The sequence below is a fragment of the Vicia villosa genome, linkage group LG4 (assembly GCF_029867415.1).
Source record: "Vicia villosa cultivar HV-30 ecotype Madison, WI linkage group LG4, Vvil1.0, whole genome shotgun sequence".
Lineage (NCBI taxonomy): Eukaryota > Viridiplantae > Streptophyta > Magnoliopsida > Fabales > Fabaceae > Vicia > Vicia villosa.
The window spans coordinates 348,290-370,715 of record NC_081183.1 but is presented as its reverse complement, the minus strand read 5'-3'; the positions used below and the strand labels follow the sequence as shown (position 1 = coordinate 370,715).

General features: G+C 32.8%; 2 protein-coding genes across 6 annotated transcripts; one reads left to right on the top strand and one right to left on the bottom strand.

The window, feature by feature from the left end:
* The first annotated feature begins 12,378 nt into the window (after positions 1-12,378).
* Positions 12,379-18,771, top strand: LOC131594267 (lupeol synthase). Its single transcript, XM_058866348.1, has 15 exons — positions 12,379-12,659; positions 14,591-14,776; positions 14,878-14,967; positions 15,625-15,822; positions 15,907-15,991; positions 16,077-16,243; positions 16,339-16,641; positions 16,763-17,005; positions 17,092-17,247; positions 17,332-17,378; positions 17,481-17,624; positions 17,788-17,965; positions 18,048-18,128; positions 18,231-18,314; positions 18,406-18,771. Exons 1-15 carry the CDS (start codon positions 12,465-12,467, stop codon positions 18,535-18,537), a joined length of 2,289 nt encoding a protein of 762 aa, XP_058722331.1. The 5' UTR covers positions 12,379-12,464; the 3' UTR covers positions 18,538-18,771.
* On the bottom strand, positions 14,652-22,247 carry LOC131594268 (pentatricopeptide repeat-containing protein At1g31430). Of its 5 annotated transcripts, none has more exons than XM_058866352.1 (6): positions 19,937-22,247; positions 19,676-19,837; positions 19,493-19,578; positions 17,447-17,540; positions 16,504-16,629; positions 14,652-15,381 (listed from the first exon to the last, which is right to left on the bottom strand). In XM_058866352.1, exon 1 carries the CDS (start codon positions 21,748-21,750, stop codon positions 19,966-19,968), a length of 1,785 nt encoding a protein of 594 aa, XP_058722335.1. In that variant the 5' UTR covers positions 21,751-22,247; the 3' UTR covers positions 14,652-15,381; positions 16,504-16,629; positions 17,447-17,540; positions 19,493-19,578; positions 19,676-19,837; positions 19,937-19,965. The 5 variants fall into 5 exon arrangements, with proteins under 5 accessions (XP_058722335.1, XP_058722332.1, XP_058722336.1 ...); XM_058866349.1 differs by having other exon boundaries at positions 19,676-21,805; positions 21,942-22,246; XM_058866353.1 differs by having other exon boundaries at positions 19,676-21,744; positions 21,942-22,246.
* Positions 22,248-22,426: the final 179 nt, after the last annotated feature.

Genomic DNA, 22,426 nt, shown 5'->3' with positions numbered 1-22,426 from the left:
TCTATTAAACGGTATCCGACAAGAAGTGTGTTGGGAAAAACACCACAAGAAGCCCAGAGCGGAAGAAAGCTTGAGATTTCCCATCTAAGAGTCTTTGGGAGCATAGCTCACACTCATGGACCGAACGAGAAAATAAGCAAATTGGATGACAAAAGCAAAAAGTACATCTTCATTGATTACGAGGACAACTCAAAAGGCTACAAGTTATATAGTCTTGATACAGGAAAGACTATCATCAGTCGAAATGACATCTTTATCTAATCCTTAATAGATTAGACAAATATCCTTCTTGTCTCTCTTACTTGAGTCTCTCAAACTATCCTTTTGTGTTTGAGATGGAGTGCCTTCATTCTCTGGGTCGACAAGGCCTTTCTGTATTATCTCCCACACGTTGTGTGCGCCAACGAAAGCCACCAATCTTAGACTCCAATTGTTGTAGCTTCCCTTTGTGAGAATCGAGACTTGGAAAGGAACACTGATATTAAGGTACCATTGATTATCTCCACTTGATCGGTTCCCTTGTAAGAGGTTCGAAGCTTCTCTCATGCTTCTTTGGTCGTCTTTGCTCACATGATCTTCTCGGTCGTGCCTTGTTCTTTCTCTCTTCTACTCCATTTTGTTGGGGGGGGGGGGGTCTTGGCACCGTCAGTTGTTGTAGAATGTCGGTGTGTTTTCACAATACTTCAGGAATTCGTTTCAAGTGAACTCTCCTCCTCTGTTGGATCTCATGGCTCTGAGACCAATTTGTTAGAAGAAAATTTCTGGTAGGTGGAGAAAGTGTTTAAGTATTTAGGAGAGGATATGAAATGTTTGGAAAAGGGAAGGCTATTTGTATTATTGAGTGTTTATAATTTTGACTTGATACAAACTCAAGTACATCACCTCTATTTAGACTAATGGCATTTCTAAATCAACGACTAGAATTTTTCTACCACAAACTTAATCTAATAGCTATAAATCACTCTCTAGAGTTTTCTCTACTATTCTACAAAAATTCTAACTTATCTTTATCTTCAAGAGAACTCCGTGGATCTCTTTAAAATAGAACTTATAATTTTTTTAATTAATTTAACTTTCTTCATATTATTATATCAACTGTAATAAAATTTTGAGACTTTTATCTGTATCACAAAATAACTTCTCACCATAACCTAAATTTTTAAACTTTAAAATAAAAACCAAATTGAGTTAACATCAAATAAAATTAAATAAGTAAAAATAAAAATACGCATCCATCATAAAAGAAGAAACTTGCATAACAATTTGATATTATAAATCATAAACTTTAACAAAAATTAGATAAATTAAATAAAGAAAAACGTGTTCTTTGGTTGAAATATTGCGAATATCATTAGTGAGACATTGCTGGTCTTAGATCTTTACATCTGAAGTAGATACAGTGAAAAATTGGAAAGTGAAGAAGTAGTGCAGTGTGTGTATATTTGCAAAATCTTAAATACCAATATGGGTAAAAGAGAAGAAAAAAAAAGTAAGAGATATTGAGGAATGATTCAGAGAATACCACAAATGGAAGAAGGTTTCCGATATAGTACAATAATTTAATTCAAAATGAAGACTCACCTAAATCTTTATTTAAATAATAGATGATTTTTTTAAATTCTTTACATTTTTTTTAACATGATATTTTTGATAATTCTTTATGGTATATAAAATTTATCTATAGATTGAAAGTTGTTATTATATATATCATCTATAACTTTAAAAAGTGATTTTGGTGTAGCCTATTTTTCTTCTAATCATACTCTTTTCAATTTTTGTTTTTAATTTTAACTTCTCTTTTACTAATGGTTATATGACGGTTTTCATATCTCTTTTCTTTCATTTTTATTTTATTTTATAAATGATTAAAATAATTAAAAAGGACAGACGGACACTTGAACACATAACTATATATAAAGGTAAGAAATGATTTTGGTGTAGCCTATTTTTCTTCTAATCATTTCAATTTTTGTTTTTAATTTTAACTTCCCTTTTACTAACGGTTATATGGAGGTTTTCATATCTCTTTCATTTCATTTTTTATTTTATTTTATAAATAATTAAAATAATTAAAGCGGGCAGAGGGACACGTGAACGCTAGTGTCTATAAAATTTAACATCAATCGAAATCATTTGATATGTTAAAGAGAATGATCAAAAATAACGATTTTAATGATGTTTTGTAATAATTTTAAAGGTTTTAATGATGTTTTGTAAGACGTTAATTTTGAAAGTTTTAATGATGTTTTATAAGGCGTTAATTTTGAAGGTTTTAATGAGACGCATAAAAGCTAACGTCTTACAAAACTTAACCAAAATGGCAAATTTTAATCATTATCTTTATCATATCAAATGATTTTTAATTGATCTTAAATTTTAATCCAACGGTAAATTTTGTTATACGGATATGCAGTAAAGAGTTATCAGATATGTCATATTACTAAATTTGAAACTTTGATGCCATTTGATTCAAACACAATATATATATATATATATATATATATATATATATATATATATATATATATATATATATATATATATATATATATATATATATATATATATATATATATATATATATATATATATATATATGAGATATATTTACTCGAGGAGTAAGTTATTATAACTTACTCCACATCTTGACAATTAATTCTTTTCAATTTAATGGTTAAAAATAATAAGTAATAGTTTTCTCTCTCCACATTTAATTATTTATTATTTTTAATCATTAGATTGAATAAGAGATATATTTACTCCAAGAGTAAGTGTAGAAGAGTTACTCCAAATATTAACTATTGATTATCATTAATCGAACTGTTTTAATTAATTTTTACATAGAAAAATATTTCCAAAAATAATTGGATTAAATGATCAATTAAAGTCATTAGATTAATGAAAAACAATGGTTAAGATTTGAAGTAAGTCTTCTGCACTTACTATTAGAGTTTGACCTAACTCATCCTTACAAAACCGGATTGTAAGATGAGGAGTGTCCGTCTATACATACTCTTTCAATGTTCTATCTCCAACCAATGTACGACTTTTGGGATCTTCCTAATACACCCCCTCACGCCCAATACTTTTTTTTTGGCTTGGTGCATGGATATTAACGGTGGGCGGCTCATGATACGATCGATAGACTTTGATAATATATTAGAGTTTGACCTAACTCATCCTTACAAAACCGGTTTGTAAGATGAGGAGTATATATATATATATATATATATATATATATATATATATATATATATATATATATATATATATATATATATATATATATATATATGAGATGTGTTATTTATACACTGGGTTTTTTACACTATATTTTACACCTTATACCTTTACACTAGTGCAGAAAGTACTTTTTACATCGGGCGAAAAGTATCTTTTACATCGGGCGAAAAGTACTTTTTACATCTGGCAAAAAGTACCTTCTCCCCCTCAAATTTCATCCTCCAAACACAACCTTATATGGTAAGATCCTAAATTTCGATTTCAATCCAGTTTTAGGTTTAATTTAACAACAATGAAATTCAAACGAAAAATTGATTAAACATCATGTAATTCACATAAGTTAAGAACATAGATATGTTATACACACTAAAGAATCCATAAAGTTAAATTAACATTATTCCAATAAAAAATAAATATATATCAACAAAGAAATTGGTTCTAACAATTGTTAACACAAAGAAGACAACACAACAAAAAATATATATCAAAATCAAAATCAAACAAAGCATGTATATCAAAATCAAAGAAGGCTATTGTATTTCATCTATATTGCTAACATGCATATATATATATATATATATATATATATATATATATATATATATATATATATATATATATATATATATATATATATATATATATATATATATATATATATATATATCAAAATCAAACAAACAAACTCAAAAACTTAGTAGCTAGCAAAATAATGATAATGTGATGGTTACCTTAGAAAGAGGAGGCAACAAGTGGTGGTGACGGCGCGAGAAGGGTGACGGTGGAGTGGTGGTGACACTGAGATTGGGCGACGGCGCGATGCAGCGTGAGAGGAGGGTGACGGCGCTGCAGCGTGACGGCGCAGCGTGAGCGAGGAAGAAGGACGGCGCTGAGATGGGGTGGTCGGCGGCTGGCGCGAGAGTGTGTTAGACCGGCGGCTAGGTGGTGAGAAAGAAGGTACGGCGCAACAATGGAAGGAAAAGAAAGAAGGTACGGCGCAACGATGAAACAAAAAGAAACAAAAATATGTTTGGGTTTGGAAAAGGGGTTAGGGTTTATTTGAGAATGGGACTTTTTCCATCGGTTTCTGTATTGGGCCGATGTAAGATGGGCCACTTTTCCCATCGATGCAACAATGGCCCGATGTAAACGCCCTCGGTGGGCAGCTTTTCCCATCAGTCAAACCAAGGCCCGGTGCGAAGGGTGAGAGCGGACCACTTTTCCCATCAGTTTCTTTTTCCACCGATGGAAAAGCCCTTATAACCTATTTTCATTTTAATTACAAGTTTGCCACCGCATTATTTTTCTCATCATTTGAATTAAATACCTGATGTAAAATCACTAAATCAATTTTTTTTCCCATCATTTGATTTAAATACCTGATGTAAAATCCTTTTACAAATATTTTTAACATCAATTATCTTAATACCTGATGTAAAATCTTGAAACCAAATATCTTATTTTTAGTAGTATTATCAAATGACATTTTTTTTTTTACAAAAATCAAGAAAAAATAAATTATTAAAAAAATAAAACTTATGCATAGTATGTATTGAAATACGGTGTTAGTGTAAACAATTGGTGTATATATATATATATATATATATATATATATATATATATATATATATATATATATATATATATATATATATATATATATATATATATATATATATATATATATATATATATATATATATATACACACACACACCAGCGTCATATTATGATTGTTTGTGGCCGTAAATAACAGAACATGTTTTGCATGATGCGCTTTAAGTCATACCTGAACTTGGCACGCGCAGCTATTGTATATTTATGGTGCAAAGCATGTTAACTAATTAGTAATATCTTGTTTGTTTGCTACCAAAATATCACATGCAAAATACTGCATTCACCCCTGCCAAAGGGGAAGATAAACAAAATATACCGTTATAAGTTGACTACATGATAGCTAGAATATTGTTCTTAAAGACTTTGTTTATAGGATATATTAATTACTATCCATTGACCTTGTTCTATATTATTATAGTAATATATAGTAAATTTGTCAAAATGTTGTGTTAATAAATTGATATCAAACGGTATGTAATTCAAAAATTAAATTTTCATAAAATCCAATTTTTAATTAAATAAATATTTTTTTTAATTAAATAAATAAAGTATTAATGAGAATTTAAATGAGGGATAAGATTGAAAGAATGCAAACTGTTAGAGATATCTCTCTATTAAGCGAGCTAGTCAAAACCATGTAATGGAGATACTTCGTGTAAATGTAGTTAGAATACATTGTTTTTGTTATTGTATAAATAGAGGTACTTAATGTAACAGTAGTTTAGTGTTGAAAATATTATGCAAGCATTCCTATGAAGTCTGAGACAAGATTCACAAATTTTCCAATGCTCAAATGCAAGCTAGGGTTCGTCAGCTAAGAGTGGAGCTCAAATCCACCAAAAAAGGTAATCATTCAATCACTGAATTCGTGCTCCGAATCAAGGCAATTGCAAGCTCGCTTCTTGCAGTAGGTGATTCAATCTCAGAGCATGATCAAATTGACTATATACTAAATGGATTACAAGAAGAATACAATCCCTTTGTGATGCAAATGTATGGAAGCACTCAAGCTCTTTCACTATATGATGTGGAAGCCTTACTATATGTGAAAGAAGCATAACTCGATAAATTTCTCCAAGAATTAGCTATGGAACAGGTGTCTCCATATGTGGCACATACTGGTGAGTCTCATGGAACTTTCAGCCAAGCTAGGGGCAAAGGTCGTGGCTTCAAGGGTCGAGGGCGTGGAAGAGGATGCAACACTCAAGGAAACAAGCTTGTATGTCAGCTATGTGGTAAACCTGGTCATGTTGTGATGAACTGCTGGCACAGGTATGGTGAAACATTCAGCCGTCATAACTCTCAGCCACAAGCAAATGAAACTCAGAATGGCAAAGAATCCAAAGGAGAAGGAGTTTCCCACTCAGGATCTGCAGCAATGGCTATGACAATGACTGCACAGCAGCCATCTGCATACACTCAGGAGTACTCCCTACCATCTAATCTTGAATCTCAAGCATGGTTTGCCGACTCAGGTGCTTCCCGTCATCTTACTCTTTTTGAAACATGTTTACACAATAGTAAGTCTTATACAGGAAACTGTCAGGTCCATGTAGGGAATGGCCAAAGCTTACTTATCAAAACCATAGGCACCCCATATCTCAAAAACAAATTGATCCTTGATGATATATTACATGTCCCTGCTATTACCAAAAATTTGTTGTCAGTCTCTAAGTTTTCCAGTGATAATTATGTCCTATTTGAACTTCATTCTAATAAATGCTATGTCAAATCCCAGGGTTCTAAGGAAGTCTTTCTTGAAGGTTATCTAGAATCCAATGGACTTTACTGCTTCCCCAACATTGTGATTGTGTGTTAAGTTGGGCTTTTGGAAGCTGTTTAAGCTGTTACAGATGCAGAATATTCTAGGAATATTATGCAATCCAATATGGCACTTGATTTAAGGATAAAATATTTTATATGTTTTCAAGATGTATTCCTAGTTTCTAAATATGGAGATTATTTAGAAAACTAATGATTAAAGACCTATTTTTATGGAGAAGCTTTAGCAGATTTTTAGCGGTCTCCTTGTTGCGGTTTGAAGCCCAAATCCAGACCAGATGTGTGTTTTAAATAGAAGACAACAAACCTAATTGTTGAGTAGAACTTATGGTGTAATAGGCTAGGGTTTGAGTGTTAATTATGAGCCTCTCTAATATCGTTCTTGATAGAAGAGTATGACTGTTTTCATTGTGTCGTAAGTTCTGTTATTCATTCATAAGCTTTTAAGTATTGAATATTTGTATGTCACTTAGGTATCGTTGATACAGTGTTCTAAGTGTGTATTGCTTGAGTCTCAAACTATTGTTCTTGACCAAAGTTTTTAAGCAAGATCAAGTATTGGTTCTTGATTAAGGGTTTTCAATCTAGTACTGCTTGTAATTGAAGATTGAGGTAAAAGGCTGTTAATATCGGTAACTTGGATTGATACTGTGAGACATCACTGCGGTGATTAGGAGTGAGAGGGGTTTCTCATATTTAGAAGGTTTCTAGGTAGAAGTTATAGTGGGTAAGGATTAAGTGAGAGGTTGTAAACCGAAGGTTGTTTAGCTTCAAATTGATAATACTAATAGTGAATTTCCTTCCTGGCTTGGTAGCCCTTAGAGTAGGTGTTGTTGTACACCGAACTGGGTTAACAATTTTGTGTGTTCAGTTACTTTTTAGTATTATTTTAAACTATGTTTTTCTTTCCATTGTATGTTGTTCAAAGATCAATGTCTCGACATCTCTTAGGAAATCTAAGATCTGAGTACCATAACTTCAATTGGTATCAGAGCAGGCGTCATGTTCTATATCTAGGTGAGATTCAAGGAAGATACTTTCTGGTTCAATGGACAGGGAAGGAGGATTTAATAATTAACTTCATGAAGAGCAAGGAATACAGGAAAGTGTATGATAGAGGAAAGTGTGTGGAGTCCTGTTGCAGCAAGTAAGAGAGGATCATCCCTAGGGTTGTTGTATGGAGTGGTTGAAGGGACACATGTCTTAGACATGTCTTGACATCTTGTCTGAGAAAATTTGGGAGAATTTATTTTTCTCTACAAAATCCTTGTGTGTTCCTATGTGCAGCATCTGTGTGAACCATTAAGGGTGCTACTCTGCAGGGGGGGTATTACTTAATTTTGTCAGGGGGAGTACTGGTTCTTTCTGAAGTGGTCAGGTATGTTGCCTTTGTGGTAAGCTACTGGATTTCAGATGTGTGTGTGTTTGATTTATTTTCAAACCTATGTTGTCCTGTTGTCAACTAGATTGTGGTGCTTGTGTGCAAGGGGTATTAAGGTATGACTGAAGGTGGCTGAGGAGTTTGTTTTTTCTCTGCATGAGTATCTGATGAAAAACCTAGGGTAGTGTACATATTTGGAATATTTAGGTCGATCAGACAAGTCAGACCCAAATAAGAAAAAGTAAACGGTCCAAGGAACGTATCAGGTCGACAATAATCATCAACCCGGGATAGGAGCATAAGCCGGCCTCAGCACTAAACCAACCCGAAATATCACGACAGGCCGGAAGGCGTGGAATAAGCCCGACTTCATTTAATCTGGGGAACCCGTAACTGTTACCTCCATATCAATGGTTTTCACCGTTACGGAAGTAACAGCTCTTTAAAGAGCTTACCGGCGGAGGTTACGACAGTTCGCTCATTATGGAGGAAATCCAAGGTCCCTCCATCAATGAGAGCAATTATGGCTCCAGCAAATATAAATAGGGCTCCCTAATGAGGGATAAGCAAGAGGCATACATTCTTGAGCTCGTATCAGCTGTGCTGCTCAAATCCCTATAACTACAAATCACAAACTCCTATGTGACCTCGCCCGAATCTTCTTCCGGGAGGTAATCAAAAGTGTTCTACCGGAACATTTAGCGCCCACCGTGGGGCCTAGGTAAAATTTTCCCAGGCCACACACACAAGTACACATACCTTCGACACCGAAGCGAAAATCAAACAACTCACCATGGAGGAAAGTACCCTTTCTAGCGTAGCCCACTTGCTGACCATGGCAGAAGCTTTGAAGCAGCAGAATGAGACATTATAGGGTTTCATACAAGTCCTACAGTCGCAAATTTCCAAGCAGAGCGGTATCTCGCATGAATCACCTTATTTCCGGCCCCTATCGAATGTCGTGTGGGCGGAAGGGATCCTAGAAGGCTTTAAACTTCCTCCTTTGCCTACTTTCGACGGCATGACAGACCCCGGGCAACACGTCTGCGCCATCGACGAACAAGCCACTACGCTCGGGGCTACGGATACTCTTAAATGTGTCATGATGCTAGGAACGTTCAAGGATGAAGCGTTGGACTAGTACATGAATCATTCGAGAGCTTCCATCTCAGGATAGCCCTAGCGGCAGCAGGCACTCTATTAGTGATCCTACCAAAAATTTCAAAATTTCTGGTACATAATCATGGAATTTTCATAATTTTCAGTAATTTTTTCTGAAAATTTTAAAATTTTCGAAAAAAATCTTCTGAAAATTCCCACTTTTTCAGTATTTTACTTATTTTTTTCGAAAATTTTCAGTATAAACTTGAAATTTTTAGTTGGTGTGCGTGAATTTGAAAATTGATGAAAAGTTTAGATAAAATTATTATGGTCTTTTCTTTTAATTTAGGAGGTACCAGAATCAACGTAAGTTAAATCTCTTAAAAATTGATATCTACCTTTTAAAAATGGGTCTTGCTAACCAGTGGCACTCTTTAAGCCTACTAAATAAGGAAAATATTCTTAATATAAGTTAACATTTCAATTTTCAATATATCATTAAATACACGTATTTTAATAAAAACTTACCACTTTAATCACTTAAATAGTGCCCCAAAGACACTGGTTAACATTTCCCTCTAAAAATTAATATCTACTCCACTTTTAAGACACTGAGGTAGCTCAAATTCACTTAAAGTCTCTTTTGAATCCTCCAAACTGATCACAAGTTATGTCCTACCCACTGCTCTCAAGCTATTGTGGTTTACCTAATTTATAAAAATAAATAATATAAAAATATATATTTAATTTATATTTACTTTTTCAATTAAGATAATATAAAAATATCAACCGTTAATTAATAAAATTAAATATAAATATTGTAAATACATTATAGCAAATTACAAATTTATTAAAATAACACTGGTTAGTTTTTTCACTTTACACTTTAATTATGTTAAAAATTTGAAACTTTCCTACACATGCCACTTCTAGTTAATTCCAAACAATATTATGGTTAATTCAATGTAGTATAGAATGAATTTAAATGACTTTAAAAATTGTGAAATTATAATTAATCATAGAACTAATATTATTTGACCATCAAATTTTACACTTTTTAATTTTCTATATTAATATCTCTAACTCTCATACACTTTCTTAATCATATAATAATTTTAGTATAAATGAATTAACAACTTTTTTTTATGTAATAAAGGAGTTGTAAGGAAAGGTAGATTTGGAAATATGACAATGACATTAAATTTAAAAGACGGTGATTGTGAGATTGGTACATAAATTTAGTGAGAATTACGCTTACCGGAAGTGTGTCGGACACGAAGGCAAACGTATGGTTGAAAACTATGACAAATCAATGAGTTGTTGTGTCGAAGTTTCCTCATCAAACCTGCTTCTGCAAAATTATAACTAAATTTTGTTCTTGTTTTATTAACTCATAACCTATATTTCACACAACTTTTACATTTTCAAATATGTAAGTATTTTTTAGTTATACTATACTATGTTCTTAAATACAATAAATGGTTTTTGAGTTTATCTTTTAACTTTTTATTTTATTATTCATATTATATATTTTTAAAAATATTTTTTTATTTTAATTACAATTTTAATCTTTCTATTTTATTTAATTCATAAATTTAATATTTTTTACTTTAAAAATGATGTACTCATTTTTAAATGACATATCATCGATAAAATATGATACATCCTCTTATAGAAATATTTTATAAATGATAAATATAGAAATTTTTATAATATTTATAAATGATAAATATAAGTTTAAAAAATAAACACCTTATTGATTTTTAGTGAAAAAATGTGTAAGGTCTGTTTGGTAAAAATAGCGGTTGACTGATAAGCTAGCTGATAGCTTATAGCTTATGACTGATGGCTGATGACTGATAATTTATAGCTTATAGCGGATGATTGAGACTGATAGCTTATAAGCTCATTGAAGTGTTTGGTAAAATTAGCGGTTCAATTAACTTATAAATGTAAAATTACATAAAAGATATTTAATTTATAATTATTATTTTTAAATTAAAATAAGTTATAAGGGTTAAAAATAGATTTTAATAAAAATAATATGGATAAAAAATGAATAAAAAATAATAAGCTATAAGACATAAGCTAAAACGCTATTTGAAATAGCGTCTGGAAAATAAGCTATAAGCTCGTGATGAAAAGACCGTTACCAAACAGGTATAAAATATCATATGAGCTTATAAGACATAAGATATAAGCTATAAGTTCGAAAACATGTCTTACCAAATAGAGCCTAAGTATAAAAAAAATTGAATTTGAGATAAGATGATTAATTATGTGAACTAGTTAAAATAAGAAAAACAAAATTATAATTAAGTCAAATTAAGCCTCTTGAAAGTATAATTTTCCCCTTTGTCATTATAAAAAAGATGCAAAAGATACGCAAATATAATGTCAAAATTGTGCTTAAACATATATGTAAGTATTTAAGCATGTGATATAGAAGTATGAGTATTTTAAAATATCTTAGAAAATCACAACATTAATATAAAAATTAATATATTATAGAATAAAAATAATTTTGGATGAAAAAATTGAGGATTTGAGGCTTAATTTGAGCCTTTAAATTTAATGAACTTACTTATTTTAGAGTTTATATATGTTTGAATTTTTTTTATCACCACTATCTTACTTATTGGATCGACTAACCGGTTGGATTTGATATCAAGTGGTTTTAGTCCCTTAACAGTGGTGGTGGAAAATTGAATTGTAGTCCTCTCTGCTAAGTTTAACGTCAATCACCATGAAACCAACTAACGATTAATTGTGATTAGTTATGCTTAAAATTTTAAAACACCCTATAATTTAACAGTTCTATCTTTAATTAAGAATTTCATATGTTTGCACATAATTAGGTAGAAAAGTTTAAATTAGAACCGAAACCATCGTATTATTTTAGATGAACACTCTGGTACCTTTGAGTTTAGTTGGGTACCGGTATCTTCGTCCAATCAAATAATAGAATTTAATGCTACATCACTTTTTATTTTATTTTATTTTAAAATAAATTAAAATTAAAATATAATTTATACCAAAGAATTTACTATTATATTATCCTGCAAATGCTTATTATGCGAATAGTGAAACAAATGTTTGATATATAAAAATAATTGAAACATAAAATATTAATGTTTGAATAATATTAAAAAAAGTTTGGTGGCGTGGTTGTTATTAACTTCCATGCAGTTCTTTTTTGGGTCACTGATTCACATGTGTGTGAGTGAGTGTATATATATCTATATATATCTAATTCTAAACACACACAAGTCATAAGGCATAGCAGGAAGTGGCAGAAGCTATAATAAAGGGTGGTATTAATATTAGAAAAGAAAAGATAATGTGGAAGTTGAAGATAGCAGAAGGAGGACAAGGGTTGATTTCGGTGAATAATTTCATAGGACGACAACACTGGGAATATGATCCAAATGCAGGAACACCACAACAACATCATGAGGTTGAAAAACTACGCAATCAATTCACAAAAAATCGATTTTCCATCAAACAAAGTGCTGATCTCCTCATGAGAATGCAGGTAATTCATTCATTATTTATATAATATGCTAGAATAATATTTTCTCTTGAATGTGTAAAACTCAGTGCGTTAAACTCTTGCGAAAATAACAAAAACTATAACCTCTGTAGTACAGATATAGCTATTGCCTGTCTTTTCCTTTCCAACTTTCCACTGCCTTAATGTCTAATTTTCTTTTACGGATGCTGCTAACCATTAAATTAACTTATATTCTTGTGAAAAGAATGATAATTAAATATACTAATTACTTCAAATAAATTTAATATATTCATCTTCTCTCTCCTCTCCTATAATATACTTCTACTTCAAATCATTTTCTCTCTCCTACTTATATTCACATTTAATTTTATCTTAGAAAAATAATGAATTTTTTAGAATAAAATTATTAAATAAAATAAAATTGATGTTTTTTTTTATAATTTGTAAAAGAAATAAGTATCTTTTTTCTTATATATTAGTTCGAAGTAATATATAATACACTAATCATACACTATTTTTTCTCTCATACAATACATACCGATACAATTATGATTCTTAATTAGAGACACCTGATAACATTACGGGTAGCAAACGAGCATTCCCGCCCTGTTTAAGTCCGTCCTACAAAAACTCATACAAAATGAGACGGGGCGGTCGTAGTTAAGAATGAGGACTTAAAACATTGGTCCATCCTACAAAAAAGTGAGGGTGGAGAAGGTTAAACATATGGACATTGCACCTTTTAAGTCTAAAAATATTAAAATTTATGTTGATTTTTGTGTCCGCGAAAGCCCGCATAAAAAACGGAACAGCACAATCACGTTAAAGAGTGAAGGTCTAAAAGCTTGGCCCGTCCTGCACTAAAGGGCATGCAAAATAGACATGTCCAACAAACCGGACTCGTTTTATAACCCCAGATAACAATGTCCTCTTCTTTTTCATGTTTCTCCTTCTACTTCAATGTAAATATATTTTTATGTTTTAAATTAATTATAATAAAGAGTTAATTTTTTATTCTATATTGATATTTTTTTTAAAACTAGTAAAAATTGAAATATTAATAATATAGCACCGATTGAGTTAGGTAAATTGCGTCTTGTAGTTAATTATAGAGATGATGAAATCATTCCCCAAGAGTATAGTAGATTGCGTCTTGGAGTATTATAGTATTGCATTTCCACGCCAGTTTTCAGTTTTCACACCATCTACAAAGTACTCCTTAATTTCAATCATAAATGCATGTTTCACACGTCATTCTAAATAAACATGACATCAATTTTGTAATTCAACTAAATAAAATTAAATCAAAACTCTAATTAAGTTAATTTATTTTGATTTAATATAAATTAAATAATTAAATAATTTATGTTTAAAAGTATGTTTGGTAAGATCAAATAGTTAATTAATTTTAAATTTTTAACTTTAAACTCACAGTAATAAAAACTTTATGTTTAGTAACTATTACTATTTAGTAGGGATTTAGAGCGTATTTTTTTATTAATTTATGATTTTTCTAAAATCTATGTTATAGCTTCTTTTTCATTTTTATTTTGTTATTTTGATTAAAACTCATTAAAATTAATATATTTTAAATGCATGAATAGAAATTTTTGAATTTTGTATCTATAAAATCATAAATTTCCTACTACAACTTTTGTCTATTGTTTTAGTTTTTCCTGTGCCTTTTGTTATTTTCTTTCTCAGTTTTTAATAATTTAGTGGTTGAAATCTACCATTTAAAAATAAATAAAAATAAATAAGTGAGATGACGTAACTTCAAATTAGTTTCTCTCATACATCACTTTTTCTCTCATACAATACATATTAGTGCAATTAAATATAATAAAGATTTGTTATAACTATGTATAAAAAACAAAAGGTGTTGCAGTTTGTAACGAAGGCAGTGATTTGTAAATATAGTAGTTGAATATTGACTAAGAATATAAATGCAGCTAAGACAAGAGAATCAGTGTGGCCCCATTCCAGCAGGAGTTAAAGTGAATGAGCAAGATATGATAACAGAGTTTGCATTGAGTACAACTATTAGAAGGGCTATCAGTTACTATTCCTCAATTCAGGCCCATGATGGCCACTGGCCTGCTGAATCTGCTGGACCTTTGTTTTTCCTTCAACCATTGGTCAGTCACCCTCTACTCATGCTCATATTGCTAATCATCACCACCATTATACATATTCATTCATATTTCTAACTAACTAATGACTATGAATATCCATGCAGGTAATGGCCCTCTATATTACAGGATCCCTTCATCAGGTTTTAGGACCTCAACATAAAAAGGAAATTATTCGATACTTATATAATCATCAGGTCTATATACATTTACTTCTATTCTAAATAACAAGAATATTAATGAAGTGAATGTGTTCTTGTTCAAACATCATGCCTCACCTTTTAAATTAATTATTTGATTGAGTTTTGTGTCTGAATGAACCCTGATGGGTTTCATCACCATGATCACATCATTTTGATTCCTTCACACACAATCTTTCTTTACCTCTGCCCCTACTCCTACCATATATATAACCACTTCATTGAGATGAGGATCCCGTCCTCTGCTCATAATCAAACATGTTTCTCCTGCACTAGAATCTGCGTGAATCAGAAGCGCCTTCACCTTGAATTTCCAAACTATTCAATCTATACTATAAAACTTGCGTGCAGATATTGCAAACAGAAAAAGCTTTTTCCTTTTGGAAGTTAGAGCTTTGATTTCACCTGTTACTAAAACAGAAAAAAGTAAACATAGTAAATAAAACAAATGAAAGAGAATGTCACTACAACAGTGTTTCTTCCAATGTAGCCTATGATATATTTAAGTTTATAGCTAAGCAAATGGTGAGAAGTTTGGATAGTCTATATAGGTGAATGATTCATTTTTTATTGTCATCACTGTGTGCATGTTTAAGAAAAAACTAAGTAACTTATATGTGAGTCGTGTGGTTGGTGATATGTGAGGGGTGACAGAATGAAGATGGTGGATGGGGATTCCATATAGAGGGACATAGCACAATGTTTGGATCTGCATTGAGCTATATTGCATTGAGGATACTTGGAGAAGGACCTGAAGATGGCGAAGACAGGGCAATGGACAGATGTAGAAAATGGATCCTCGACCATGGTGGTTTAGTGGCTATTCCATCATGGGGAAAGTTTTGGGTTACGGTAAGCTAATCATAATTATAGCAGTGCATCCTTTTCTAGACAAGCTTGCACAAAAATAAGCAATCAAATTCACACTATATATAGGTCCTTGGAGTTTATGAGTGGCAAGGCTGCAATCCACTTCCACCAGAGTTCTGGTTTCTACCAAAATTCACCCCTATACATCCAGGTGCAAGTCTGAGTTGGTTAATCTTTATTTCCTTATGCAACCATTATCTTGTCTAATTCCTTGGTCAATTTAAATATGTATGCAGGGAAAATGCTATGTTACTGTCGATTAGTTTACATGCCCATGTCATATTTATATGGGAAGAAGTTTGTGGGCCCTATCACTGAACTAATCAGATCACTAAGAGAAGAAATGTACAACCAGCCTTATGATCAAATCAACTGGAACAAAGCCCGGAACACTATTGCTAAGGTTTGTACGAGTGTGGAATCAATCTATTTGATTTAATGGATACATGCATACCGTACGCATATAAATATGAAACTGACAGTAGCATGCAATTCCAGGAGGATATGTACTACCCACATCCTATGATTCAAGATATATTATGGGGATTTCTTTATCACGTGGGAGAGCCTATTCTGAATTGCTGGCCATTTTCCAAGCTTAGACAGAAGGCATTAGAAATCGCAATTAATCATGTGCGCTACGAGGATGAGAACAGTAGATACCTTTGCATTGGAAGTGTAGAGAAAGTATTATGTTTGATAGCACGTTGGGTTGAAGACCCGAACTCAGAGGCATACAAACTTCATTTAGCTCGAATCCCTGATTACTTCTGGCTCGCGGAAGATGGCCTGAAAATCCAGGTTAGTACTGTATTTATTACTTACCCAACTAACGCATGCAACATTTCACTTAATAGTATGCAGTTGAGCCAGCACTTCACTAACAGTTGTTAAATAAATGTATAAATAATAATGGATGCAGAGTTTTGGATCTCAAATGTGGGATGCAGCATTTGCTATACAAGCAATACTTGCATGTAATGTGAGTGAAGAGTATGGTCCTACGCTTCGGAAAGCACATGACTTCCTGAAGGCCTCGCAGGTAGTTGAAAACCCATCTGGTGAGTTCAAAGCAATGTACAGACACATATGCAAAGGATCATGGACATTCTCAATGCATGACCAAGGCTGGCAGGTCTCAGACTGCACCGCAGAAGGACTCAAGGTTCTATTAATTATTTTATTGGTTTTTCAAAATATTCATGCATGCATAACGTGATATTCATGACAACATACACAAAACACACGCAGGCTGCATTGTTACTGTCAAAAATTCCAAGTGCTCTCGTTGGAGAAAAAATGGAAACAGAGCGATTCAATGATGCTGTTAATGTAATCCTCTCTCTACAGAGCAGTAATGGCGGGTTCCCTGCTTGGGAGCCTCAAAATGCTTACAGTTGGCTAGAGGTATGTTATGAAGTTACTCTTATTCATCAAACAAATTAATATATAAAAGAAACAACTAATTATATGCATGAATGCTTGCTGCAGAAATTCAATCCAACTGAATTCTTTGAAGACACACTGATTGAGAGGGAGTAAGACATATAGCAACATCAATCATAAAAAAACATTGTCAATGCATATATATAAATTTCTCACTTACTGCATATTTGTGTTCCTTGTTGTGAAATTAATAGGTATGTTGAGTGCACTGGTTCTGCAATGCAAGCCCTGGTACTCTTCACAAAGCTACACCCCTATCATAGAACAAAGGAAATACATCACTGCCTTGCCAAAGCAATTCATTACATTGAAAACACACAAAATCCTGATGGCTCCTGGTATTCTATCTTCTATTCTCCCTGATAAATATACACCACCTGATAACCTAGTGTGTTAAACATGACAGACTTTCTTTAAATTTAATTAATAAGTTGCAGCTATGTATGGTTCATAATTTAGTATAGATAGATAGATATAATTAGTACTTTCAATGAAACATAGGTATGGGTGTTGGGGAATTTGCTATACATATGGTACCTGGTTTGCTGTAGAGGGACTAACAGCTTGTGGAAAGAATTACCGTAATAGTTCTTCCTTGAGAAAAGCTTGTCAATTCTTGTTGTCAAAGCAACTTCCGAATGGGGGGTGGGGAGAAAGTTACTTGTCAAGTCAAAACAAGGTATATATATTATAAGTTGATTTTACTTTGAACTCCAGTGTATGAGAACAACTCACTTGTTTTTCCTTGTTAAATTAAATAGGTATATACAAACATAGAAGACAACCGTGCAAATTTAGTTCAAACTTCGTGGGCTTTGTTGTCCCTTATCGGTGCTGGACAGGTTAGTAGTAAATAATAAAGCTAGTTTAGTTCCTGCCTCCTAGTAATTAGGAATTAATGTGCTTTCTAATTATGGATGATGAATGTTTTTGTTACAAAAAAGGCTGAGATAGATCCAACACCCATACACCATGGTATGAAGTTAATAATCAATTCACAAATGGAAGATGGAGACTTCCCACAGCAGGTGATTAGCTTATCACTTCTAACGTCTCTTAAATTCATATACTATATTTTTATTAATTAACGACAACAAATAAAAACATGCAACTATACAGGAGATAACAGGAGTATTTATGAGGAATTGTACCCTAAACTACTCATCATATCGAAACATCTTTCCTATATGGGCTCTGGGAGAGTATCGCCGCCGAGTCTTGCCTGCACAAACTCCAAATACTGCAGTTTGAATAGTGACTACTCGCAACCCAAGTGATAACTGGTTGTACACAAGTTATGAAATTATAATTTGATTACTATTTTTCTGAATTTTACATCTTCCTGCATTTTGTAAAATATGTCAACGTGGTTCTTTTTACAATAAGTCTTTCTACAAGAATCTCATATGTAACTTTAAATATTTGTTTAAGACATTTATTTTATTATTTAATCATTTTCAGTTCAAAATGGCAGTTATATTTTCAGTTCCATCTGCATTTTAAGATCTTGGACTGTTACTCTATATTCCATCCCAATGAAATTTATAATTATACACGTTGGAAAAGAGTGTGGACTAATTGGTCACCATATTTGAGAGTGTCGGTTTTATCAACAACAGAAAAACAACCTAAGCTAATTGAACTTGTGCACTCCAAAAGCATCCTTAAAAGTTAAAATAGTAATTAGCTACCACATTGACAAATATTTTAGTAATTTTGCGAAGCAGGCATCCATGAGTATAGATACCTTAATACTCACTCCAGACCTATTAATAAGTGGGTAGAGAAAATAATCATTTATTTTATCCGCAGTTACCCATTAAGGTATCCAGCTCATTTGTTGACTAGTCATTCACAAAAGCATCCTCCATTGACATACAAGATCAGAAAAAATATTAACTCCTTAGTGACGACAAGTTCTAGATACTAACCAAGACTTAAAAAAAGGCGCACACACACGTAACTTTTAGAAAATTCTTAGTCCTTTCGCTAACTAGCTAACGGCATGAACAAAATTCTTCATTTTTAAGGATTCTTATATTGATCTAAGATCTTAAGCTTTTTAAAGAGAAAACAATAATACTAGAATTACAGGCATATTACATGATTATCTCATCATTAGAAATGCAATCTAAAACATCAAAAATAATCATTTAGAGTAGAAAAATTAAATATTTGAGTATTTAAATATTATTGAAAAATATACCTGAACAATCGACAAGTGTGAATCATTCTGTCGACAGAAGAACCACGCACAAGAACACCAAAAACAGGCAAGAGTAAGAGCAGCAGCTATACCCAAGATTGGCAAAACTAATTAATAACTAATGTTTATCAGACAATTGGTCTTTAAGGAAATTAATACAAAGCACTAATTGAAGTAACTTACCCAGAAAGTGAGCTGTACATGATAACTTGTATGTCTCGCACATGAGCAATTTCATTTAGACAGTCAAATTCTTGTAGAAGTAGGACATTAGACAACATTTGAGTTAATCTCTACTCACCCAACTTCCCCTCATTCAAGGGTTGCCAACAAAGTTTAATGGTTCTGAAGTTTTATGGCCCAAATAAAATATTCAATGTGAAACTGCTTTATTAGGTTTTTCAGTCAAAAACTCAATGATTCAAATTTTAAATTGCTGATTACCTATCCTATGTAGGCAGACCAATTTTGGTCTAAAAATGGGAAAGGTCACCAACTCCTCCTCTGTTGCCAGTACCCTCCACCTCAATAGCACTACATCCTGGCACCTTTTTTATATGCAAATCTTTCATCTGACTTCTTGTCTTGCTTGCATCTTCCCATCTGTCAGCAGAAGCATAAATGCTAGCAAGGAGTGAATGAAGACTTGAATCACTGGATTTCACTTTTGCTAGTGTCATAGCAAGCCTTTCACCCATATCAATATTGCCATAAGTTCTGCAGGCACTTAGCAAAGACCCATAAATTGCAACTATTATCTCATTTTTTTGGTCTGGCAACTTCCTTATCAACTCCTCCGCCTCATGTAACTGTCCAGCTCGACCAAGAAGATCAATGAAACAGCCATAGTGTTCTAAATTTGGCTCAATACCATAGATACATGACATGGAATGAAATAACTTGCGGCCTTCTTCCACCAATCCTGCATGACTACACGCATTCAAAAGAACAATAAACGTAACATCATCAGGTTTTGCCCCAAATGTTTTCATTTCTTCAAACAACTCCAATGCTTTATTTGTTTTGCCATTCATGGCCAGTCCACAAATAATCGAAGTCCACGAGGCAGTATCCTTTTCCTCTAATCCATTAAAAACCTCCAAAGATTTCTCTACACAACCACATTTAGCATACATTTCAATAAGGGAAGTACCAACCACAGTATCCACCATGATCCGGTTTTCACGTACATAATCATGAATCCACCTGCCATGCTCTAGAGTTCCCGACTGAGCACAACATGTAAGAAGAGCAACCACAATGAACTTGTCAGGCCTCTCTCCCCTGACTTGCATCTCCCCAAATAATGCAATTGCCTCATCAAAACAATTAAACTGCACATACCCATTAATCATAGCTGTCCAAAGAACAACATCCCTAGTTGGACTCTTGTCAAACAAATCTCTAGCTTGATCCAACTGACCACAATTCACATACCCAGTTACCATACTTGTCCAACAATTCACATTCTTCTCAGCCATCCCATCAAAAATCTCGCGAGCCAAACTCACATACCCACACTTACAATACATGTCCAACAAAGCATTCCCCACTATGGTTGTAAAATCCAATTCTTTTTCAATATAACCATGAATCTCCTTGCCAACCTCCACATTCCTCAAAGCCGCACACGCGGTTAGAGTGCTCACAACAGTAGCTTCACTAGGCTTCTCATTGTTTTCCATTCGCATCCGCTGAAAAATTTCAACAGCCTCCTCGAATCTCCTACACTTAACACAACCGGAAATCAAGATGTTCCAAGAGACATTATCTCGGTGAGGCATTTCCTCAAACAGTTGTTTGACACACCGAAGACGACCCAAATCAGCATACATGTCCATCAACGAATTACAAACATAAGAATCAAAGTCAAGACCAGTCTTGATGACAAAAGCATGAAGCTTTTCCCCTTGAGCAGCATCACCCATGCAACCAATGGCTTTGAAAACATAAGGGTAGGTGTAGTTATCAGGCCACAGACCGTGTTGTCTTAGTTGGTTGAAAAGAGAAATGGATGTGGTGAAACTTGCCCTCTTGACGAAGGCTTTGATGATGAGATTGTAGGTGAACAAAGAAGGGTGGTGGGTGTGATTGAAGATTGTGAGTGCATATTGAAAGTGTTGAATGGAAACAGCCATGAGTTTGTTGAGAGTGTCTCTGTCTTGTTGGAGACCATTGGAGAAAATGAGAGAGTGAATTTGCTTGAGCTGCCGCAATGATTTGCAGCTTTTGAGAAGAGAAATACAAGTTCCCTTCATCACAAACGCTTCAAACTTTTGATTTGGATTCAAATCTTTTTTAAATTATTCTCTCCTATTAATTTAAAAACTTTATACATAAAATTTCGGGTTCATTTGAAATCTCGGAACAAGAACAAGAAAAGGGAGATTGGAGAAAAAGAAATCACAAGTGAAATTATTTTCTAAGTCTCACAAGTTAACTCACGTACCTCTAAGTGATAGAAGTTTCCCAACGTTCGGTGTGAAGTCCCTCCCAGAAGACCTTATCTCCTGCCCATCAATCTTCACCGTGCATTCAAAAGGTGAAATCTCCAAATTTGTCAAAATCCACTAGGGTTGTCGCGGATGTTCTTCATTCAGCCACATCGCCGTTTCCAGCTCCCTCTCCATCAAATGTTAACCGTCTTCAAATCGGCCCACTTTCTCTCCCATGTGGCCCAATGTCTGTCAACACTAATGAACTCTCAACAATGAACCTTGAGGACAACTTTGTTCTTGTTTTACTAACTCAACCTAAATTTCACACAACTTTTACATTTTCAAATATATAAGTATTTTTTAGTTATACCATATGTCTTTAAATATAATAATTTTTTTTTTAAGTTTATCTTTTAACTTTTTATTTTAATATTTATATTATATATTTTTAAAAATAAGTTTTTTATTTAAATTGAAATTTAAGTCTCTCTATTTT